This window comes from Glycine soja, chromosome 1 (assembly GCF_004193775.1).
Source record: "Glycine soja cultivar W05 chromosome 1, ASM419377v2, whole genome shotgun sequence".
Taxonomy (NCBI): Eukaryota; Viridiplantae; Streptophyta; class Magnoliopsida; order Fabales; family Fabaceae; genus Glycine; species Glycine soja.
Genome location: NC_041002.1, coordinates 49,774,570 through 49,785,502, shown reverse-complemented (window position 1 = coordinate 49,785,502; position 10,933 = coordinate 49,774,570). Strand labels below are relative to the sequence as shown.

Below are 10,933 nucleotides of genomic sequence, written 5' to 3'. Positions count from 1 at the left end.
GATAAATTTTAGTTTTGTTACATATGTTAAGTGGAAGATTCAAATTTATAATCTCTTCTTTCTTTTTTCTCTTTTTTTCCAACCAGTGACCAATTGAATTGAATTAAATGAGAAAAGTAATCGGATTAAGTTTCATTTGATTTCTTTTAGAATTCTTGATGTGACTATTAATTTAATTCAATTTGATTTTTACCTTTGTCTATTGGAATTGTAAATTTATTTAAATTTAAATTCTAATTCCTTAAATAATTAATCATTTATTATCGATGAAGGAGCATACAACAATGGATAGGTGAATGAAGGAATCAGAGATGTCAATAAGGAAATGACTGTGTGTAAGAAAATTGAATGCAGAGAAGAATGGAGGAGCTAGTTATGAAGTATGAAGCATGATGTCTCAGTGGTAAGGATTCTCCTTCTCTGACGAAAACGACATCATTCTCAGCTTTGCTTGCTTCCTTCTTTTCCTGCACTTGTTTGCCATGGTGCAACATTGGGGGTGGGTATTTTTCCAAAAATAGCAAGAAAGGAGTGTATTTTTTTTGAAAGAGGATATCTTTGCAAAATAAATTAAAAAGGAGAGTGAATAAGAAAAGAAAGAAAGTGAATATAGCAAATCTCTTTTTAGATAACCAATTTTTATTGAGTGGAGTTGGACCTTAGCCGAGAACATAAGTCAAATCTCAAGTATTAAGATAAAAAAAAGAGTTTGAATATGAAATAAATGATTGCTTTTGAAATAAAATTTAACTAAAAAAAAATATGAATTACACATGAAAAATAATATAAAAATTTTCTGTTATTTTTCTCCTTTTCACCCTAAGTCGAAGATATTGATGTCATGACTTTAATATATAGTAATTTATTTTTTTTATAAATTTTAAACAAAAGTATTTCAATCTAATAGTCAAAATTACGTATAAAAAATCCAATAATCTAAATTTATAAAATATAATACTATCAATTATAATTTTTAAGTTAATTTACATTTATAAATTGTTCATTTGTTCTTAAAAAAAAAAAAAGAAGGTGTGCTAGTGATCAGTGAGCATAATCGATCACGTTGGTTTGATATTGCGCTAAATGTGTCGATTTCAAAGTTGACCTTTCTCCCTCAGTCCCTCTTCTGTTCCCGTCCCGGCGGAACCACCAAAATGGGCGGCACTTGCACGCCCTTCTCCGCCTCCTTCCTCACCTCTCTTCCTCTTCACCACCGCCTTCAACCGTCGCCGCCACATTTCGCCGCCGCTGTACCCCTTTGTTCCAAACAACAAACCCCTTCTCACACCTTTCGCCTTTTAGCCCTCCCTCTATTATCCCATGGCAACAACAACAACAACAACAACAACAACAACGGTGGTAGTTGGGGCAACCCCTTTGACTCCTCCGATTCCAATTCAAATTCCCACCACACCCTTTTCCTCTCCCTGCTATGCTCCTCCGCCCTCTGCTTCTTCTGCCACCTCCTCCACGCCAAACTCGCAAAGGCCAAAACTTTGTCTCCCTCCACCACCGCCGACACCTCACTTTTCTCCGAACCTGTTTATGAAGTCAAAGGTGGCAAGTGGACCAAACTCGTCCCCGACCTCACCAACGATGTCTTTGTCTCCGCACAACAAGGCTTCTTGTCGGAGCTATCATCCCTCAAAGTACCTTCACAGCTCGCAACCTTCGTGTGGCTCAAGTGCAGTGACATCTTCACGCGCTTGATGCTTCCAGAAGGGTTCCCCGAGAGCGTGACGAGTGATTACTTGGAGTATTCTCTGTGGAGAGCAGTGCAAGGTGTGGCTTGTCAGGTTAGTGGTGTGCTCGCAACGCAGTCGTTGCTTTACGCTGTTGGATTGGGAAAAGGGGCTATTCCCACTGCTGCTGCTATCAATTGGGTGCTCAAGGATGGAATTGGGTACCTTAGTAAGATCATGTTGTCTAACTTTGGACGCCATTTTGATGTTGACCCTAAAGGGTGGAGATTGTTCGCTGATCTTCTTGAAAATGCTGCCTTTGGTTTGGAGATGTGTACTCCTGCTTTCCCTCAGTTTTTTGTGCTCATTGGTGCTGTGGCTGGGGCCTCTCGCTCTGCTGCTTCTTTGATTCAGGTGATGCAAGTTTTTAGTGTATGAATGATTTGCAATGTCTTTAAAGATTAAATCCTTTTGTTTAGAATTAGATTGTGTTGGTTAAGCCAGTTGAGTCTTGTGTAGAATCTGTACCTTACATGATGATTCGATTTTGGTTTTCTGGTGAGTATGAATACAAAAGTTAAATGAACACTATCCATATTGATATTAAGCATAATAATGATATGTTTAAGGTGATTGTTCTAACCTACCCTTCAGTGGTTTTGGTTCTCATTCATCTGCGTGTTTAGTAGTCAATAGCACGCTATGGTTGAGCAGAGCAGTCCTAGACTGCTATGGGATTCAAATAGCGGCCATTGTGGCTTTTCAGAAGCTATATTGGCGCTACCATGATATAACCTTCAAAAACCCATTTTTGTACCCCTGGAACACAATTGTTTATACTTTATACCATTTAGTTTGGGTTATATACCATTTAAAATAACGGTCATCCCGCAGCCTATTATCTCACTATAGCGTTTTTAGTGTTGGTTGCTACGTTTCACTATATGAGGTTGATAACTATGATTGAAAGTTTGAACTTATTTTTTCTTCACAGGCTTCAACCAGGAGCTGTTTCTTTGCTGGTTTTGCTGCTCAAAGGAATTTTGCTGAGGTGAAAATTCGATTCTTTCTTCTTTATTAAATATTGAGTATTAAGTGGCATGATAATGATTCATGAGTATTCATTTGACACTTATAGCTACATTCTGCTTTCTCTCTGAAAATAATTGTAAATTGTAGGTAATTGCTAAAGGGGAGGTCCAAGGAATGGCAAGCAGGTTTATTGGTATAGGGCTCGGTATAGGATTGGGTAACTGCATAGGCTCCTCCACACCCCTTGTTCTTGCTTCATTTACTGTCTTGACCTGGATCCATATGTACTGCAATCTGAAGTCGTATCAGTCCATTCAATTACGGACTTTAAATCCTTATCGTGCAAGTAATTTCGAATCTCTCTCACATCCACTCAAACTCATGCCCTATTTTTCTCATGAAAAATTAGTTTAGTTTATAGTTTATACTGTTGATGAAACATTGAATACTCTGACAGGTCTCTTCTGTGTTAATTTGAGTTTGTTATAAAATATTGGAAGTTCTTGTAGGTTGCAATTATACAACAGTCTTAGGAATGTTTTTGCAATCAATTGTTGGGTTACTAGGAAATCTGGAAATGCTACTAGGGGTTCATTTGTTTGTTAAAAGGTCAAATTTTTTTGTCTCATTGATTATTTTGACAGGTTTGGTTTTTAGTGAATATCTACTGAGTGGCCAGGCACCTCCAGTTAAAGAGGTCAATGATGAGGAGCCACTATTTCCAGCAGTACCCATATTAAATGCAACTTTTGCAAACAAAGTGAGTTAATCTTGCTTGTGTTTAAGTTGTGAAATTTAAACCTTTGAAACAAAGCTACTGTCTTCCTGATTCAAAATTTGCTGCTAGCTAAAATTACATTTATTTATTTATTTTGATAATAGTTTGTATAATTGTAAGGTTCTTTCTGGCTTCTTCTAATAGTACTTCTCAGTTCAGGCTGGTGAGTATCAGGTCACATGTCCGTCTGTCCCTTGCTATGATGATAACTTATTGGAAGGTTACTTTTGCAATTTTTTAGGGTTTCATATGGTCATTGCTCTTATGCCACTGTTATTCCATCTTCACTACTCTTGTCAATGTGGGTTGAATCTAGGAAGTATTAAACATAGTACATGCGAGACTTGACCTATCTATGATAATGTTATTTGCTCTTCTCAACTTGCTATGAATTCCTAGATTATATCAGATAGATACTCTTCTAACATCAGTTGATTAGGCTTCCCAGAAGGATGCACAAGTATCAGAACCGGTTGGTATTATGTTTTGCACAATCTAATTTGTATATGTTTTGGCTTGTTTACTTTTGTAATAGGCACAATCAATTGTTTTATCATCTGAAGCAAAAGATGCAGCTGCCGAAATTGAACATCGTCTGCAGCTTGGATCCAAGCTCAGTGAAATTGTCAACAGCAAGGAAGATGTGCTTGCCCTCTTTGGGCTTTATAAAAATGAAGGCTACATCTTGTCAGAGTACATGGGAAAATTCTGTGTAAGTTGACAGCCAACTTTCCTTTTCATTGGATTGTTTTTCTCATCCTAAACAAGTCCAATATTTTAGAATTAAAAAGTAAGCAATTTTACAAGAAGTTTTCTACTGCTATCCTTGTTTCTGGTTCCAATTATTTTGGAGTTTTAATTAACAAACTTATATAGTGGGGAGGTCCAAATGTAATGAGATCCGTGAAAATCACTGAAACAAGAGAAGTATTTTAATCGATTGGAGGCAGAAGGCTACACAATTCATTTTCATCTTGTAGCTTTTCCTTTCCTTTCTGAGCTGCTCTGTCTCCAAAATAAAGATCGAAAACTATAGAGGCTGAAAAATGTGGTTTATTTGTCAAATGGTTTTCCCCTTCAGGCATTAGCAACTTGCTGCATCAAGTTTACATTTTGCCCAATTTGAAAAGTTATTTTAAATTAAATATTTGCCATTGTGTTTCATGGGTCTAATAATTCATCTTCCTGATTCAGGTTGTGCTCAAAGAAAACTGTTCACAGCAAGATATGCTCAAGGCATTGTTCCAGGTCAATTACCTTTACTGGCTAGAAAAGAACGCAGGAATTGGAGGAAGAGGAACCCTCAATGATTCCAAACCTGGTGGGAGGCTGCATATATCTCTGGATTATGTGGAGAGGGAATTCAACCATGTCAAAAATGATGGAGAATTGGTAGGGTGGGTCACAGATGGGCTTATTGCAAGGCCATTGCCAAATAGGATTCGCATAGGAGACACACCACCCTCAAACTCAGTGAGTAGCTGACATGGGCAAAGACTGGTGGTTCTCATTCATGATCACTTGCATTGCATAGCTGCATGAGGAAGCTAGTTGGACTCGAGATGTCTCGGAGATTGAGGGCAATGGTTTGTTCTTTGCCATTGATTGTTGAGTAGCACATCCCACACTGCAAAGCATACAACTCAATGAATGGCACCAAAATAACCACGACTAGTTGAATTTAAAGCCATATGGCGACATGGTGTGACAAAAACCCCAGTTTGCCTCCCTTTGTCATTGTCAATGAATGGACTAACCTTGAAAAGGTGAAGTAACTGGGAAACACACACAGCTTTTACTTGAGAGATTGCACTCCACGGATAAATTGAGATGTGCATCTTAATGTCAAGCTTTTGCCTGTTTTGCAACCAAACTTTGTGTATAAAATCTCGTACAAAATACATTTTCTTCCACAAATTTGTTGTTTCTAATCCATTGTAGATTGTCTTTGCCCCCACAAATGATCCAAATGCTTTCATGCCATTGCCTGTATATTTTGCAAAAATAAAAACAAAATTTGATTTAACAATTTGTTAAAAGGTAATAATACAACACACAATAATTGTAAAAACTAAAAGCCATCACCGCTATCGTCTCCTTTCTCATGGCCCTGCTTTTATTGTTTTATTTTTTAATTGTGTGAATTGAAGATCATATGTAGGAGTTTATAACACTAGCCGAACAAGGTCAATCACTTAAATTAGACCTCTTTAGTGTGTGCTTAGATGAGCATTGATAAAATTGATTTTAAATGAAATTGATTTTAGTTAAAATTGATTTTAAAATAATATGATTTATATTTGAATGTTTTATAATAAATCAAGTTAAGAATAAAATTCAATATAAAATTTTAGATTCAATATAGAAGTAAAAGTTATTTTAATTTAAAATTAATTTTAATTTTTTTTATCATAAAATCAAATATATAAAAATATATCCAAAATTAATTCTGAGAATCACATGTCAGCACCCTCTTAATCATTTCATTTTCACGTGATCACAAATTCCACATTACATATAAGAAGCTCCAGAAATCTATTCCTGAAAAAAGTGAGACTTGTTTGTTAAGTAAGATGAAGGAGGAGAATCAGATAGAGGAACTGTGGAGGGAAGTGAGGGATTTGAGTTTGGGAAACAGCGGAAGAGTAGAGTAGAGTCTCCACCAACCCCAGTTCAGTTCCTGAGAGACTTCATCACTCCAAACAAGCCATATGCATAATCTCCAACTTCATCACTCCAGTTAATTCTATTAAAGTTACCAACGTGTTAATAATTTGGTTTGTATAAAGAGAAAATTAGATGCAGTTTCATAAGTATTTTTGGTGGTGCTGTCCAACTAAAATTATAATTTGCCTCAGCAATCCACGTAGACATTTAATGGAAACATTTATCATGTGGATTACTGAGGCAAAACTTCAATTTTGATTGGAGTTCAGTATCTATGAAACTGCTTCTAAGTTTTCTCCTTTGTGTAAAAACTGAAACTTTCAAGGAGTTATTGAACACAATTAATATTTGTTGTTTAACCAAATTGTATGTTCATCCTTTTTTTTCTTCTTTCTTGTTGATGGGGCGTGGGTTTTGCTACTAAAAAGTGTTGCCTTTTGGAGTTGATTTCATTTGGGTGTTGTGGTTTGTAGGATACGGGAGAGTTTGATTTGGAACTTGAGAAGCCAACAAGGTATGTGCCTTGGTGCAGTGTGGATCCTTATCCTTCTCTGAGGACCATGGATGATGAGATGGCCAAGTTTCCCCTGTACTTCAATGGCCCTCGGCCGTTTGAATGTACTGTGAAGGCTGGCGAGGTTCTGTATTTGTAAGATTCCCTTGCTTTGCATTTGCATCATATGAATGTGTTTTAATGGTGCGCTTTCTTTCTTCTGCCGGATATTCTTTATCATCTGAGATAGTAAATTTGAACTTGTGATTGGGTCACTGGGCATATGATGTTAATTGAAATTACATAACTGTGTTATGGTCCTCGTTGTTCATGCATTATGCTTTTTGGTTAATCCGTTGTCTCTAATGCCTACTGAACTTAATGGATGCAGTGATTGTGATCCATTTTACTAGTTTACTTGAATAATCTTACTCACTTAAAGATCTTTGTCATGCTTACTAATCACCTTTAGTGAATGATTCAATAATAGATTTTCTGATTTTTTTTAGTGTTATAAACTTCTAGTTGTTGAGAGAGGATCAGGAGAACCAAACTGATGAGCTATTGACTCTGACACAGTTCCTTCATTCCATGATTGCATATCATTTTTTTTAAATAAAATCAGTTGCCGATCAATTGCTTCAACTTACTGAAATGAGTGAATTATAGCTGATGGGCTAATGGTTCGTGGCCACAGGAGTACAAACATTAAAATTCTGCATTTGATGCTGCAAAAGTATTTCCATGTCCTGATAACATTATTTCTACTCAACCATACAACATTTACTTACTGAGGCTTGCTATCTAGCAATTTTTGCCATGCAACACGAGTGAATGCATGAATTGGAGGTATATTCTGCGTTAAGTCAAGTGTTTCTGCCCTCCTCCCCCAACCCCTAAAAAAAGAAAGAAAAAGAAGGAATGAGTGAGCATCCACATGGCACGAGTGACCTGATGTAGCGGGTACTTTCAACTTAATGGGAATATTTTGGCAACCTTGTTCGAGAACTTTTGGCTTTTGCTTTATTTGGTTGCATCAAATAGTATCCGATTTTTAACTTGAAAGAAGAGTATTGCGAGGGGAAATTAACCCAGAGTTCAAATTCTCAACCATCTTATTGTTGAGTATCCTTTCTGTGGCATATGTTGACAGGATGAAATTCATGCAGGCCAAGTATGTGGTTCCATCATGTTAGACAGGGTGCGGATGATGGAGGGTTAACTATTGCAGTAAATTATTGTTTTAATCAGAATTTCGATGGAAGTTATATTTTATGCAGGGTACCATATGCAGTTTGACATTAAGTACGCTTATTTCAACTTCTTACAGTCTATTCGATATCGATCTACTCCAAGTACAATGATAAATGATAAATTGTCTGAGGAGATAGATTCAGATTCTGCTTATTATGAATCTTGATGAATTTTCATTTCTTCTCTCAGCCGACCATATTTGATGAATTCAAGCGAATGCTGAATACCAAATGTACAGGGGTACTTGATCAAACACTTCCAGGAATGTGAGAAAGCATTGTTCCCAAAACGTGCAGCTACTTGTTCTTCAATTCATTTGTACCATGTGATGCCAATTTTCCCCGTTACCATTTTCTTTCTTCCTCTTTCTGCTGTGGGTGCTGTATGTATTGGTCTTATTGAGCAAATTTTAGTATTAATCTAGCTTTTTAGTTTCTGCAAGACATTTCACCCATTCTCCATCCCTCTATTTTTCGTCAAGTGAATTGGTCTTAGGATTAAATTAGATGCATTAATTATTTGATGTATTTAACGGGGTTGCATCATACATGTGAACAATTTATAACATATATGACACAATGTTTTCTTTATAAGAATATATTTTGTTTCTGAAAAATTCTTAAAATTGGATTTTATTTTCCATAAAATTAAAATTTGATATTAATCTTTAATTATTTTATTCATTTAAAATCTTTTATTTACTTCCACCTTCATTTCTTAGTATTATTTATAGAAATATTTTTCTTTTGTAAAATACAATAATTGATTTCAATACAATTAACGTTTGGTTTTTAAAGATTGTCCAATGAATAGAGAAAAAAAATTATACAATGGAATCATCTTATTAAAACTCATCATATAAGTTAAATTTGTTAATTTTTAAAATAATTTATGATTGATTGATAATGTAAAATTATGTTTATATATATATATAACTCTAATTAAAAACTCATGAAATGTTGAAATAAGAAAAAGTTTAAGAATACATAAATTTTTGTAGTTGTAAAACGACAAACAATTCAAAATAGAATTCACTTTGGAGTGTTCTGGTGTTATTTATTTTGATGCAAAGGAAAGGATAACAGAGGCAGAGAAACTAAACACTCGAAGAGCAGAAACTAGACGGGGTGTTTTGGCGGTTAGGGTTTAAGGTTTACTACGATAACCATAGAAGAAAACACATAGGGTGGTGTTTCAATGTTTAGAATTTAGGGCTCAAGAGGATTATGATAGAAGAAAACATATATAGTGTGAATCGCAGGTTGTCGTGGACGTGAAAAATGGTACTCATCACTGCACCGGTGACAACAGTACCAACCCACCACCTATTCTTCGACGAAAACGTTGATTTAAAGAACAGCAAGCTACGTACTTTGCCTTCTCCCAACCATCAACTCGAGTTTCGACTACCCTTGCGCCACCCCATTCACAACTTCCCTAACCACACTTCCCCACAACCCCTTACTCAAACAACTACTTTCACTAAGAAGAAGAAAAAGAAGAAGAGAAAAGGGGCCACAACCTCTGACATATTGCACTTGATGGAAGCTCTACCCTTTCCCGTACCCATTGACATCTACACCTCTCTCATAAAAGAGTGCACTGTTTCCGGCGACCCAGAAACCGCCATTGAGTTGGCCACCCACATCTCCAAGAGCGGCATCAAACCCCCATTGCCCTTCCTCAATAGGATTCTCGTCATGTTCGTGTCGTGTGGTTTGTTGGAAAATGCGCGCCACATGTTTGACAAAATGCGTGTGAGGGACTTCAACACTTGGGCAACCTTGTTTGTTGCTTACTATGATAATACCGATTACGAGGAGGCTACAAATGTTTTTGTTAACATGTTAACCCAATTGGGTATGATGGAATTTCCTCCGTGGATATGGGCTTGCCTTCTCAGGGCCTGTGCCTGCACTGTGAATGTACCTTTAGGAATGCAAGTTCATGGATGGTTGTTGAAGTTGGGTACCTGTGATCATGTGCTTCTCAGCAGCTCCTTGATCAACTTTTACGGGAGATTCACATGCCTTGAAGATGCGAGTGTTGTCTTCGATGGGGTGTCACGACATAACACGTTGACTTGGACGGCTAAAATTGTTAGTGGTTGCAGGGAAAGGCATTTCTCTGAGGTTTTTGACGACTTCAAGGAGATGGGAATGCGAGGGGTGAAGAAGGACTGCTTCACGTTTTCTAGTGTTCTCAAGGCATGTGGGAGGATGCTGAATCAGGAACGATGTGGTGAACAAGTCCATGTTGATGCTATCAAACTTGGGCTGGTCTCGGATCACTATGTGCAGTGTAGTTTGATTGCCATGTACGGAAGATGTGGGTTATTGGAAGATGCAAAACGGGTGTTTGAGATGAGCCAAGAGGAGAGAAAGGTTGATTGTTGGAATGCTATGCTTATGGGTTACATACAGAATGGTTTGTACATTGAAGCTGTTAAGTTTCTGTATCAGATGCAGGCAGCCGGAATGCAGCCCCGGGAATCTTTGCTTAAAAAATTAAGAATGGCTTGTGGAAGTATTAGCTACTCAAACATGAATTAACTATATAAGAAGTATATTGTACATTGACATGTAAAAAAAGTTGAATGGATTCCCCCCTATAAAAAAATTGCTTGAGAGTTCAAATGTCCTGACATTTTGGTCATTCTTTTTGTTTCTAACGTACAAATATAGTGTCCATAGAGGTTGTATATTAAAAGATAATGCATATTATTGAGGTGAACTCCAATGGGAGAATAACACAAATAGTACCTATAGAATTTTTTGTAAGTTTTGTTCAATTGAGTGAGGATAAAAAGGGCCAATTTTAAATCATGCTGAAACTTTAATCCTATATTTTATTGAGTAGGGTTTAGAAAGGGTCAGTCACACAAACTCGATATAAGTAGCTTGAGCCCAAAAAAAAAAACTCAATTTCAATTTGGACTTCCAAAATGGAATTTAAGCCCAAGTCCAACATTTCATAGGATGGGTATAGGTCATTTGTCAACTATGGTGAATATTGGATAAAAGGCAA

At 36.6% G+C, this 10,933-nt stretch overlaps 3 protein-coding genes across 3 annotated transcripts; all 3 read left to right on the top strand.

Moving 5' to 3' along the window:
* Window positions 1-1,024: 1,024 nt before the first annotated feature.
* On the top strand, window positions 1,025-5,475 carry LOC114418821 (protein root UVB sensitive 1, chloroplastic-like). The gene is made up of 6 exons (XM_028384346.1): window positions 1,025-2,096; window positions 2,677-2,733; window positions 2,862-3,060; window positions 3,359-3,474; window positions 4,028-4,204; window positions 4,687-5,475. The coding sequence occupies exons 1-6, from the start codon at window positions 1,155-1,157 to the stop codon at window positions 4,975-4,977; spliced, it is 1,782 nt and encodes a 593-aa protein (XP_028240147.1). The 5' UTR covers window positions 1,025-1,154; the 3' UTR covers window positions 4,978-5,475.
* On the top strand, window positions 5,184-8,356 carry LOC114392389 (bifunctional peptidase and (3S)-lysyl hydroxylase JMJD7-like). The gene is made up of 5 exons (XM_028353550.1): window positions 5,184-5,258; window positions 5,434-5,481; window positions 6,633-6,808; window positions 7,822-7,892; window positions 7,933-8,356. The coding sequence occupies exons 1-5, from the start codon at window positions 5,184-5,186 to the stop codon at window positions 8,070-8,072; spliced, it is 510 nt and encodes a 169-aa protein (XP_028209351.1). The 3' UTR covers window positions 8,073-8,356.
* A 590-nt stretch (window positions 8,357-8,946) lies between these two features.
* LOC114418814 (pentatricopeptide repeat-containing protein At1g31790) lies at window positions 8,947-10,550 on the top strand. The gene has a single exon (XM_028384334.1). It carries the CDS (start codon window positions 9,187-9,189, stop codon window positions 10,456-10,458), a length of 1,272 nt encoding a protein of 423 aa, XP_028240135.1. The 5' UTR covers window positions 8,947-9,186; the 3' UTR covers window positions 10,459-10,550.
* The last annotated feature ends 383 nt before the right edge of the window (window positions 10,551-10,933 follow it).

What these genes read in the sequence shown, in the direction of transcription:
- LOC114392389 (XM_028353550.1), top strand. Translation starts at nt 5,184, where the DNA reads ATGGCGACATGGTGTGACAAAAACCCCAGTTTGCCTCCCTTTGTCATT. An exon ending in AATGGACTAACCTTGAAAAG is followed by an intron (nt 5,259 to 5,433) that starts GTGAAGTAACTG and finishes AATCCATTGTAG; the next exon opens with ATTGTCTTTGCCCCCACAAA. An exon ending in AACTATTGCAGTAAATTATT is followed by an intron (nt 7,893 to 7,932) that starts GTTTTAATCAGA and finishes TATTTTATGCAG; the next exon opens with GGTACCATATGCAGTTTGAC.
- LOC114418821 (XM_028384346.1), top strand. Translation starts at nt 1,155, where the DNA reads ATGGGCGGCACTTGCACGCCCTTCTCCGCCTCCTTCCTCACCTCTCTT. An exon ending in CTCAAAGGAATTTTGCTGAG is followed by an intron (nt 2,734 to 2,861) that starts GTGAAAATTCGA and finishes TGTAAATTGTAG; the next exon opens with GTAATTGCTAAAGGGGAGGT. An exon ending in ATGCAACTTTTGCAAACAAA is followed by an intron (nt 3,475 to 4,027) that starts GTGAGTTAATCT and finishes CTTTTGTAATAG; the next exon opens with GCACAATCAATTGTTTTATC.
- LOC114418814 (XM_028384334.1), top strand. Translation starts at nt 9,187, where the DNA reads ATGGTACTCATCACTGCACCGGTGACAACAGTACCAACCCACCACCTA.